The following is a 12,731-nucleotide window of genomic DNA, read 5'->3' as shown; positions in this document are numbered from 1 at the left end:
TTTTTTAGCACCTCTGTGATTTTTTGGTATTTGAAAATATGTACTATGCTTCCCAATTAGGGATATTCCGTAAAAAAAAAAAAAAAAGTAAACTGCATCACATACATTTTTTTTCCAGATGTAATTTATTGTAAATGTGTCGGCCATAGAAACCTGTGCTCCCTTAGGCCCCTCCCCTTTTCCCTTGCCTTTTTGGAAAGGTGCATAAACGGGGCAAAGCATTGCAAATTCTGACAACTCTGGTGTGCACCATAATATGCAACTTTTTTACACCACAATTATGGCGCACGAACCTTAACCCCTTCATGACGAAGGTCTTTGATGCCTAAATGTCCACATCAACTTTTTTTATATTTTCAAAACAACACATTCTAAGGGTTAATATTTGGGTTATTTGATACATAATTTTTTTGTGGCATACATTGAACTTTCTTATGGAACCAGAACAGGGCCAGTCTCTCTTGATTTTATATAAAGAAAAATAGGCAGAAATAGTAGAAAACTCAAATTTTCTTCATTTTTTTCTATTTCTAATGCAATGTAATAGATTAAACAAAAATCTTCTCACATTTCTGTATATACCAATGCCACATATGTATACTCTGATTAACCTACCATCACTGGAATACCTGGAAACAAAGATCCCCATATTTATGTTTTGGTATGTCCTGTCATTAGCTGGTGATTCGGCTCACTTTGACCGCTATTTTTCATTGACAGAAGCAGACCGTTTCAACTTCCTGTCGCTTCAGTAGAGTTGAACTGACAAAGTGCTGGCCCAAGCTCTTCACTAGCAGAGAGCTATACAGTGAGATTTTCCATTAAAGTGGAGGACATATATATATATATATATATATATATATATACACATACACGGTGGATATAAAAAAAGTCTACACACCCCTATTAAAATGCCAAGTTGAAATAAATCTGAAATGATTCATTTTTGTCTGATCTTTTTATTGACAAAAACCTGGCATTTTAAGAGGGGTATGTAGAGTTTTGGCCTGTTTAGTTGTTGTATTTTTTTTTAATTACCACTTGGAATACTTTAAGTAATCATTATGGATAGACATCTTATTTATCTGCATTGCTCCCATAGGTAACCATCTGTGGTAGGCAAATCATCTGTAGCTATCTGCCAGAAAGTATTGATCTCAAAGTTGTACAGCACTATATGGGACATGATGGTTGTGCTGTGGTCCGAGAACATATAGACTGCCTGGAAGCCAAACAGAAATTGCCATCTTATATCCTGGAAGATAGCGAGCTTACAGAGCTATGCCTAAGAGCGAAAGGAGACGAAGAATGGTCCCAAGATGTGCCTGTGAATTCTGATGCCACAGAACACAGCTTTATTATTCAGGTATGCTTTGTATGTATAATAGTAGTAGTTATTGCAATATGGCTCTAATAAGTAGGTGGCGACATACTCTGCTAAAAATGTGTTAATGATAGGTAGCTTATCAATCCTTTGTTTCAAATTAAGTTGAATAGCTCTCATAGTCGTCAGAGGACCCAGGGTATGCCAAAAAAGCATTGCCCACAGCAATATTCCACCTTCACTAGCCTAAACTGTTGTGTCAAATTCTGACCCTCCCATCAGCATTGAGCAACAAAAATCTGGATTCATCTGACCAGGTGATCTTTTTCAACTGCCCAGTGTTTCCATTTTTTGCTTTTCTGTCCACAGTATTCTCGTCCCTGTTTCTCGTTAACCTCAACTAGAATTGGTCGACCTCTGTTACAGCTCATTCATGCTAAGCAATGAATTGAGCATCTGGACACATTACTTGGAGAAGCAGCATTCTATTTAGCTGCAGTTTGCTTAATTTTGCACTGATTGTTCATCAGGCAGATTCTTGACATCCTCCTCTGACCCCTTTCGTTGACTGTTTTTCCTCGATCACACTCTTCTTCTTATACTTGCAACGCTATTGCACTAGAAAACTCCTTAAGGTTGGCAGTTTAGCACTGATGACCAGGCCTCATTTGAAGTCACTCATATCGCTCAATTTTCCCGTTCTAATGTGGGTTCACACTGAACCTCATCCACGAAAATTTGCGTACATGATTTTATGCTGCACTCCGGGGTTACATCTCTAATTTTCATACAGGGAAGCTCCAATTGTGTAATGGCCATCGTCTATAATTAAGTGGACATTCAATGTGTCCAATGCATTTGGAAAGTCTTCAGACCCTTTCGATTTTTTTTACATTTTGTTATGTTGTGGCGTTGTGCAAAATTTTTGAAAAATTAAGTTTTTCCCTCATTCTGCATTCAATACCCCAAAATGGTAAAGTGAAAACAGAATGTTAGAAATCTTTGTAATTTTTTTATTTTTTTTTTAAAATAACATTTTGCATTGACTTAAGCATTCAGACACTTTGGTATGATGCTTGAAATTTAACTGCGGGGGCCTCCAATTTTCTTGATCATCTTTGAGATGTTTCTACACCTCGGTTGGAGTCACCTGGGGTAAATTCAGTTAATTGAACATAATTTTAAAATACGCACCCTTGTCTATATAAGGCCCCTTTCACACGGGCGACAAAGTCGCGCGATTTTGTAGCGTTGCTACAATGCTACAAATCGCATGTATGAGAAGTCCATGCTTTCCTATGGGTTCATTCACACATGAGATGTTTTGTAGCATGCTACAAAACGACACACAAACCTTGCAGGTCCGGCAATATGCCCGCGACACGCTAGGTTTTGTAGCCTATGTTTCCCTATGGAGCCTTCCTCCTTGTTGCATCGCATCACACGAAAACGTGGTTTGCATGCGATGCGATGTAACTTTGACAGTAGTAAATGCTACTGTCAGGCCTCCTTCACACGGGCAACACCGCATCGCAGCGATATCGCATCGCTGCACCGCATGATATGGCTGCGATTTTCTTGCAGCAATACCGCGATTTTGTAGCGCTACAAAGTCGCATGTGACACTACAAAATCACACGACCTAGTAGCATCTGCTACTGTTAAAGTTGCATCGCATCGCATGCAAACCGTGTTTTCGTGTGATGCGATGCAACAGAGAGGAAGGCTCCATAGAGAAACATGGGCTAGAAAACCTCTTGTGTCGCGGGCATATCGCCGGACCTGCGAGGTTTGTGTGTCGTTTTGTAGCATGCTACAAAACATCTCATGTGTGAAGGAACCCATAGGAAACCATGGGCTTCTCATACATGCGATTTGTAGCATCGTAGCAATGCTACAAAATCGCGAGACTTTGTCGCCCGTGTGAAGGAGGCCTCAAAGCTATAATCTAAACCCTAAAAAACACATACATCACCTCTCCTGCGCTGTCAGCCTGGCCGCATCTTCTCCAAGGATCCCAGCACTGATCTTCTTCTCTTTTGGCCGGGGATTCAAAAATCCCCGCCTCCTGGAAGCGCTGGTTGTGATTGGCTGCCACCCCCAGAAAATCCTCGCACGTGATGCTACAAAGTCGTGAGATTTTGTAGCGTCACATGCTACTTTGTAGCGCTACAAAATCGCGGTATTGCTGCAAGAAAATCGCAGCGATATCGCATGGTGCAGCGATGCGACATCGCTGCGATTTTTTTTTCCGCAACGATGCGGTGTCGCCCGTGTGAAGGAGGCCTAAGGTCTCACAGCTCACAATGCATATCATAAACAAAACCAAGCCGTGAGGAGAAAGAACTGCCTGTAGAGTTCAGAGACAGGATTATGTGGAGGAACAGATCTGGAGAAGACTACAAAAAATTTCCGCTGTACACAAAGTGCCCAAGAGCGCGGCGGTCTCCATAAATCTTAAATGGAAGAAGAATGGGAAAAACAGGACTCTTTCTAGAGTTGGCCAACCAGTAATCGGAGGAGAAGGATCATCATAAGAGAGGTGACCAAGAACCCAATGGGCACTCTGATTGAGCTACAAAGATCATGTGTGCAGGTGGGAGAACCTTCCAGAAGGTTAACCACCTCGACAGCACTGCACCAATCTGGGCTTTATCTCAGAGTAGCCGGAAAGGAGCCTTTCCTCAGTAAAAGACACACAAATGCCCACCTGGAGTTTGCCAAAAAGCACCTAAAGAACTGTGACTGTGAGATACAAGATTCTTTGGTCTAATAAAACCAAGATTGAACTTTTCAACCTCAATTTTAAGCGTTATGTCTGGAGGAAACCAGGTACTGTTCATCACCTGCGCAATACCATCCCTACAGTGACGCACGGTGGAGGCAGCATCATGCTGTTGGGGGTTTGAGCAAATGGGACAGGTAGACTGGTCATTGTTGATAGAAAGCTGAACAGAGATATTCTTAATGAAAACTTGATTCAGAGCGCAAGGGACCTCAGACTGGGCAGAAGAGTTACCTTCCAACAAGACCATGGTCCTAAGCACACAGCCGAAACAACACAAGGAAGGGTTTTAGGGACAAGTCTGTAAATGTTCTTGAACTCAAACAAATATCTCTGCAGAGACCTGAAAATGGCTGTCCACAAACTGCCCCCACCCCATCTGACAGAGCTTGAGAGGATCTGCAGATAAGAATGGTAGAAATACCCAAATCCAGGTGTGCAAACCTTGTGACATCTTGCTCTAGAAGCCCGGACGCTGTAATCGCTACCAGTGCTTCAACTGAGTTCTGAGTACACAATGTAAATATTTATGTCCGTGCAAAATGTTTGTTTTTCATTCAAAAATTTACAAAAATTTCTAACATTTTTGTTCTGTTTGTCATTATGGGGTATTAACTACGGAATGATGGGGGAAAATATGTAATTTTTAATTTGCACAAGGCCATAACATAACAAAATGTAAAAAAAAAAGGAAAAGGGTCTGGAGACTTTCCAAATGGATGGTATAGCCCAATGTATACTGAATGCAAATCTTTCAATTGCAAGCACATATGTATTACAAGTGGAAAGCCCGTTACAGGACGGTGAATGCAATCCATATATATTAAATGTTTATGCTCAGGAAAATTGTTCAGTGGAATAAGGAATCATAGTTATAAGGCAAAATTGTCAGCTATTTCAAATACACAAAATAGGACAAACCAACATGGAGGTCTCTTCACATCTTGCCCCACTGGCCAACTTTTGTAGACACTGGTTGAAGTTTTCAGAAGTCTCTGCTGGCTTTTCTTTTATTCCTAGCACATCTAATTAAAATATTTGCAAGTGAACAACGTTCCAATGAAGTCTGTTGCACAGTGTGAACCATGGAAAATGAGCCCGGCACATACTCTTGTGAAAGCTTCTAATAGAAATTATTTGTTGTCCATAGCAACCAATCACAGCGCAGATTTCATTTTATCTCATCAGTATAAGAAATTATAGAGCTTCTAATATGTATACTGGTCTATTATTGTACTCCGGGATCTCCTGTTTATTTTTTCAATGCCATATAAGCCTTGTGTGTGTGTGTGTGTATGTGTATGTGTGTATATATATATATATATATATATATGTATGTGTGTGTGTATATATATTGTGAGGGATTAGCGTTTAGGATCGGTAGCAACCTGGGCATAAGCAGTCAGAGACAGTGACACATGCGATAAAGTCTTTAGTCCAGGCTTTGCCTGGGTTTATTTCCAAGCAAACAAAACGAAATACAGGCCTTAACATCAGGCAAATACAAAGTAAATCCTGCTCGTCTGAGCACTTACTATACAGGTAGCGTCCCTGTCTACACAGTGGTAACAAAATGGCTCCTGCACACAGCCAGCCAGGCCTCTTCAGACCTGCAGAGGTCTCAGCTCTCTCAGCCCACACGCTGGGCTAGCCGGGCTCCCTGCTCCACAGAGCCCTCTCTCTGGCTCTCAGCCAGATGCTTTCTCTGGCCCTCAGCCAGACGCTCTCCTTAGGCCCTGTAGGCCCAGGCTTTATATGGCCTGGTACCAGCCCCACCTGGTACGTGGGAGTGACCATCCCACCCTTCACTTTGGTCACTCCAGAAAAAGCCGACCCGGATTATGTGGCTTGGAGCCACTTACATACTACACCGTGTCAGTAACTTAATGCTACTGACACCATACTGCCGGCTTCCTCCACCGAGCCCAGGCTGCTCGGTGGTACGTACCTGGCCAAGTGCTCCCCAAAGCCTCATAGGAGAGCATCCTAGGCGAAATATATATGCCCTCCAGCACTTTGCCCGTCACCTTCTCACATACCCTCCCCCTCTGTTCGAGCCTGTGGGGTCGGACACCTTTAGCCGCCACACAATGCGTCCTTGAGAAGGCATTGGCATTGTCCTGTAGTTTTCCTGTCCTGCGTTTTATGACGCCAGTACGCTCTGGTATATCGGAGAACACAGCTGAATTACGTCGTATAAATTCTCTAGACTCTTGCTCTTGGGATCTGGACAGAGACCCTGATACATACACCTCTGGGACCTCACCATGGGGGGTGCTCACTGCAGTCAGGGCTTCTCTGTCCTTCCATGGCTTAATTAGGTTTACATGGTACAACTGTTCTGGTTTCCGCCTACCTGGCTGGTATGCCTTATAATTTACCTCTCCGACCTTCTCAATTATTTTGTAGGGCCCTTGCCATTTTGCTAGGAATTTACTTTCTAGGGTGGGCACCAACACTAGTACCCGATCCCCAGGGTTGAAGGTTCTCACCTTGGCGGACCTGTTATATACCCGGCTTTGGGCTTCTTGAGCCTGCTGTAAATGTTCTCTAACAAGGGGCATGACCGCCGCAATTCGATCTTGCATGAGGGAAATGTGTTCAATAACACTCCTGTAGGGGGTGGACTCGTGCTCCCAGGTCTCCTTAGCTACATCAAGGAGGCCTCGGGGATGTCTACCATACACTAATTCAAAGGGAGAGAACCCAGTGGAGGATTGTGGGACTTCACGGATTGAGAACATTAAATATGGCAGCAGACAGTCCCAGTCCTTCCCATCCTTATTGACTACCTTTTTTAGCATGCTTTTTAGGGTCTTATTAAATCTCTCAACCAGACCATCCGTCTGTGGGTGGTACACAGATGTCCGTAAGTGCTTAATATTCAGCAGCTTACACAATTCCTTCATGACCTTTGACATAAAGGGGGTTCCTTGGTCCGTCAGGATCTCTTTTGGTATGCCCGTGCGGGAGAACATGTGAAGTAGTTCCTTTGCAATACCCTTGGATGACGTATTGCGTAAAGGAACGGCTTCGGGGTAACGGGTGGCATAGTCTACAACCACTAATATATGTTGGTGACCCCGGGCAGACTTTACCAAGGGCCCAACTAGGTCCATAGCGATCCGCTCAAATGGCACCTCTATGATGGGCAAGGGCACTAAGGGGCTCCGGTAATGGGGCATAGGAGCTGTTATTTGACACTCCGGGCACGACTCACAGTAACGTTTTACATCACCATGTACCCCGGGCCAGAAAAAACGCTGAAGGATGCGTTCCTTAGTCTTTTCGCTCCCGAGATGACCTCCCAGCACATGCTTGTGCGCCAGGTCTAAGACCATCCTACGATAGGACTGAGGTACCACCAGCTGTTCCACAACCTCCCCACGGACCTTGTCAACCTCATACAACAATTCTTGGTTGACTGCAAGGTGTGGAAACACAGTATCAGCCCCTGGGAATTGAGGCTCCCCATTTATCACTTTAACATTTTCCCTGGCTTTTACTAAGGTGGGGTCTCGGAGCTGCTCAGTTCCGAAATTGGCACGTGAGACCTCTAAGTCAGGCATAGCAACTACTTCATTCTGTACCTCCGTCTCACCCGCCAATACTGTTAAGGGAAAGTTATCCCCATTCTCTTGGGTCACCCCTACTGCTGGAACCGTACCCTCAGGGTCAAACGGTTCTGGACACACATCATGCACATTTGTATTATCATGAACCTTATTTGCAGGCGACCCTCGGTGTCGCCACAAGTCCCAAAATAGGGGAAAGTCTCTCCCGAGGATCACGGTGTGCATTAAGGATTTTGCGACGCCCACCTCATGGGTGACAAGTCCACACGGAGTATCAAGTCGTACAAGGGCAATAGGATACTCCTTGGTGTCCCCATGCACACAAACAACCCCCATGCGACGGCCGGTGAAGGTTGTGGGATCGACCAGGCTGGAGTGCACCAGCATAACCAAGCTCCCTGAGTCCAGTAGAGCTGACACTGCAAAGTCATTCACCTTTAGGTGACATAATGGTCGATCAGTCTCTGACACAGTCTCTGCAGAACACACTGGCCGTGCGAACATCGACCTCCGCCGGGCAGAGTCACAGTCCATTGGTTCCACAGTAAGTGGACAGTTGGCGGCAATATGCCCGGGCTCATGACAGCGCCAACATCGTATGGGGGCCCGGTCTCCTTGGGGTTCTACCCGGGACCCGAATGTCCATTTGGGGCTCCTCCTCTGCCCCAAACGATCCCCCTCTGAGCCGCCTCCCTTTGGGACACTTCTGACACCCCTTGCATACGGAACAGTCTTACCAGGGGCTCCAGCCGACTTGCTGTTCCCGGGGTTGGAACGTCCAGGAGGCACGGCTCGCAGTAAGTCCTCCTTGGCTTCATACCTCTCGACGAGGCTCCTGAGTTGAGCATTAGTCTCGGCCTGAGCTCTCATGGCCTCCTCGTGGACCTTTAGCTGGGTCGCCATCGCTTGTTGCTGCTGGGCCAACGCTTGCTGTTGCTGCACGTTCATTTGTACCAGCTGCTTTATCAGTTCCTCCATCTTGGCAGTATCTGATGGCTGTGCCGTTGCAGCTTTCACCCAGGACATGGGGATTACAGCACTCTCCCGTCAATCTCTCTTGGGCGGTTGCCCTTAGCAACGGTTCTCCAGCTGCTGCAGCAAAGTGTCCATTAATTGGTGTATGTCTCTTTAAGACCGCTGCCCGCATCCAAACACCATATGTGAGGGATTAGCGTTTAGGATCGGTAGCAACCTGGGCATAAGCAGTCAGAGACAGTGACACATGCGATAAAGTCTTTAGTCCAGGCTTTGCCTGGGTTCATTTCCAAGCAAACAAAACGAAATACAGGCCTTAACATCAGGCAAATACAAAGTAAATCCTGCTCGTCTGAGCACTTACTATACAGGTAGCGTCCCTGTCTACACAGTGGTAACAAAATGGCTCCTGCACACAGCCAGCCAGGCCTCTTCAGACCTGCAGAGGTCTCAGCTCTCTCAGCCCACACGCTGGGCTAGCCAGGCTCCCTGCTCCACAGAGCCCTCTCTCTGGCTCTCAGCCAGATGCTCTCTCTGGCCCTCAGCCAGACGCTCTCCTTAGGCCCTGTAGGCCCAGGCTTTATATGGCCTGGTACCAGCCCCACCTGGTACGTGGGAGTGACCATCCCACCCTTCACTTTGGTCACTCCAGAAAAAGCCGGCCCGGATTATGTGGCTTGGAGCCACTTACATACTACACCGTGTCAGTAACTTAATGCTACTGACACCATACTGCCGGCTTCCTCCACCGAGCCCAGGCTGCTCGGTGGTACGTACCTGGCCAAGTGCTCCCCAAAGCCTCATAGGAGAGCATCCTAGGCGAAATATATATGCCCTCCAGCACTTTGCCGATCACCTTCTCACAATATATATATATATATATATATATATATATATACACACATTGTATGAGGGCACGGCTGTATGTGCATTATTTACAGTGGATATAAAAAAGTCTACACACCCCTGTTAAAATGCGAGGCTAAAAATCTTTTAGGGTAGAAAGATGAAGATAAGAAAACTAAAATAATGTGGTTGCATAAGTGTGAACACCCTCTTATATTTGGGGATTCGGTTGTGTTCGGAATTAGCCAATCACATTTAAACTCATGATAAATAATAGTAAACGGCTGCCATTATTTACAGTGATTCTGATTTCCCCCATATAAAGTTCAGCTTTTCTAGTAGGAGTTTCCTGACATTTTCTTAGTTGCATTTTCTAGCAAAAGCCATAAAGATCTTACAACACATCAAAGGAGTCTGATTATTGGAAGGTCTCAGTCAGGAGAAGAGGATCAAACATTTCCAAGGTATTACACTCGTATACCATGGAACACAGTGAAGACGATTATCAAGAAGTGGATTAAATTTGGCCCAATAGGGACATTACCAAGGACTGGATGTCTCTCAAAAATTAATGAAAATGCTAGAAGAAAATTGGTCCGGGAGGCTGACCAGAGGCGTACAGCAACATTAAAGGAGCTGCAGGAATTTCTGACAAGTACTGCTTGTGTAGTATGTGAAAACCATTGTCCGTATTCTTCATATGTCTGGGCCGTGGGGTAGGGTGCCAAGACGGAAGCCTTTTCTAAAAAAGATAAACATCAAAGCCAAGCTATGTTTTGCCAAAACCTACATCAAATCTACCAAAAGTGTGTGGGAGAATGTGTTATGGTCTAATGAGACCAAAGTTTAACTTTTTGGCCATAATTCCAAAAGTTATGTTGGGCACAAATCCAACTGCGCATCACCAAAAGAACACCCTACCCACAGTGAAGGTGGATTATGCTTTAGGGCTGTTTTTCTGCTTCTAGAACTGGGACTTCAGTCAAGGTGGAGAGAATTATTAACAGTTCCTGTTGGCACAAAACCTTCAGGCCTCTGCTAAAAAGCTGAAGATGAAGAGGAATTTCATCTTTCAGCACGACAATCACCCAAAGCGAACCTCCAAATCAACAAGAGAATGTCTTCACAAGAAGAAGATCAAAGTTTTGGAAAGGTTCAGCCAGAGCCCAGATCTGAACCCCATTCAAAATTTGTGCGTTGATCTGAAGAGGCCGCTACACATGAGATGCCCTCGCGATGTGACGGATTTTGAGTACTTTTACGAGAAAGACTGGAAAAAGATTGCCGAGTCAAGATGTGGCATGTTGGTAGGCAACTACCCAAAAAGACTGAGTGCTGTCATAAAGTCAAAGGGCACATCAACAAAGTATTCCTTTTAGTGTGTGCATATTTATGCAACCACATTTTTTTCTTTCCACCCTAAATGAATTCAGTTTGTTTTTCAATAGGTTTGTAGAGATAACGGGTCACAGTGAAGGTAGAAATTAATCTGAAATCATTCATCTTTGTCAGATTTTTTAACATGGCCTTTTAACAGAGGTGCGTAGACTTTTTATATCCGCTGTATATGCGGTGAGATTTCTGTTGACATTACAGTTCAAAGTTTTCTTCCAGATGTTTAGTGTGATCAGGAAGTAAGGAGCGGGATCGCCACATAGCGGGATCGTATCACTGTGGACTCCAGTAGTGATGTGTCTTGATCACATTACAAGACAGGCTACCGAGAAGCAGTTTGCAATTTGTGTGTGAGAAAATGCTTGAGCTATGTTCTCATTTACACACCCTATGTTCCTGGCCTGTTTAGAAGTTGGCAAAGCCCTTGTTCTTTGATTATGTGATGTAGATACTTTACATCTGTTCACTTTACTGTTGATATGTTAGACATGTATTTCCTGTCTTTCCAAAAAGAAAAAAAAATACTTGACAAGATGAATTCCAGCCTTATTGCACCATTCGGTAGACAAAAGGCGCGCTGCATCTAATAGTCAGAGTGGTCTGTGGAGGGTATGTGAAGGTCTTTACATCTCTCTGTAGTTATTGACTTCAGTGGATGCCATTTGATGTTTAGCTAAGGAATTGCATGCATTGAGATTGTCATTGTAGATTAACCCCTCCCTGTCAGCCATACGGTTATATACGTCCTAACTGCATATGCCCCATTCAGTTAGGAAGTATATAGATGTCTAACAGCATTTGCTGTGTATGCAGCCGGCTTGCAAGCTGGGCCCGCCTGCAACGGCCACTATCAGAAATAAGTCTGATCACAGCTGTTAACCCGTTAAATACCTCTGTCAGTTCTGACAGCGGCATTTAAATGTCCCATACGGTCCGGCTGTGATAACATCGTTGAGGTGCAGTCTGGGTTTCTGAAGGTCTCCAGGGCTGTCATGGTTGTTTGCCTATTAAGACACGCCTTTTCTTTTAATAGGAGGTCTGTTAAAATACAATGTAATGTAATACCGTAGTATTGTATTATACTGTATAAGCGATCAAGTGATCGCAAGTTCAAGTGCCTTATGGGGACTAAAATAAATAGTGAAAATTAAGTAAAATAAAGACTTTTTAATTATTAGAAAAAAATATTAAAAGTAATAAAAACAAAAACTTCACAGTTGACGCATCAAGAAAAAAACTGCTGTCGCTGCATCTGTTAAAGTCCAGTTTTTTAAAATAACGCATTATTAATCCTGCATGTTGAACGCCATCAGGAAAAAATATGCAATACCAGAATTGCCCTTTTTTGGTTATCCCTTCTAAAAAAAATTATTCAGTTTTATTTCACTTTCTCTCCTCCAAAAATGAGAGATGGAAGCCCTGTACTGAGCCTTAACAGAGGTGTGCAAGCAGTCTAGGCCACTCTCACACATGTGCTTGTAAAAACGCTGCGTCGACGTGAGGTTTTTACAGAGTTTGACTGCGTTTTCAGCACAGTTATAAACGCAGCCAAGCCAGCTGAAATGCCAGAACCGAAAAAACGCAGTCAAAAATGTGGTAACCACATTCTACCTTGTTTCAGCGCTGAAAACGCACCCCATTCATTTTAATGGGAAAATCATCACGTTTTAAAACGCAGCCTGTTTTTTTTTCAATATGGAGCAATAAAGGATGATTTGTTTTAAATTCACCATCTGATGCTGCTACTATTTTTGCTGTTCTTAAAACGCAGAGACGCATGCAAATAGAACAGAGTTTGAAATGCTGCGTTTAAGCGCATGCCTGAGAAGCC

General features: G+C 44.1%; 1 protein-coding gene across 1 annotated transcript in view; it reads left to right on the top strand.

Annotated features, from left to right (window-relative positions):
• Window positions 1–12,731, top strand: part of VPS13B (vacuolar protein sorting 13 homolog B) — a 968,736-nt gene that overhangs the window by 872,810 nt on the left and 83,195 nt on the right. Inside the window, exon 45 of the mRNA XM_066578394.1 lies at window positions 1,103–1,366. Within this exon, the coding sequence (XP_066434491.1) occupies window positions 1,103–1,366 (264 nt within the window). The remainder of the gene's footprint in view (window positions 1–1,102; window positions 1,367–12,731) is intronic.

Source organism: Eleutherodactylus coqui, chromosome 9 (genome assembly GCF_035609145.1).
Source record: "Eleutherodactylus coqui strain aEleCoq1 chromosome 9, aEleCoq1.hap1, whole genome shotgun sequence".
In the NCBI taxonomy this organism is placed as follows: domain Eukaryota; kingdom Metazoa; phylum Chordata; class Amphibia; order Anura; family Eleutherodactylidae; genus Eleutherodactylus; species Eleutherodactylus coqui.
This window is presented reverse-complemented; position numbering and strand designations above follow the sequence as displayed.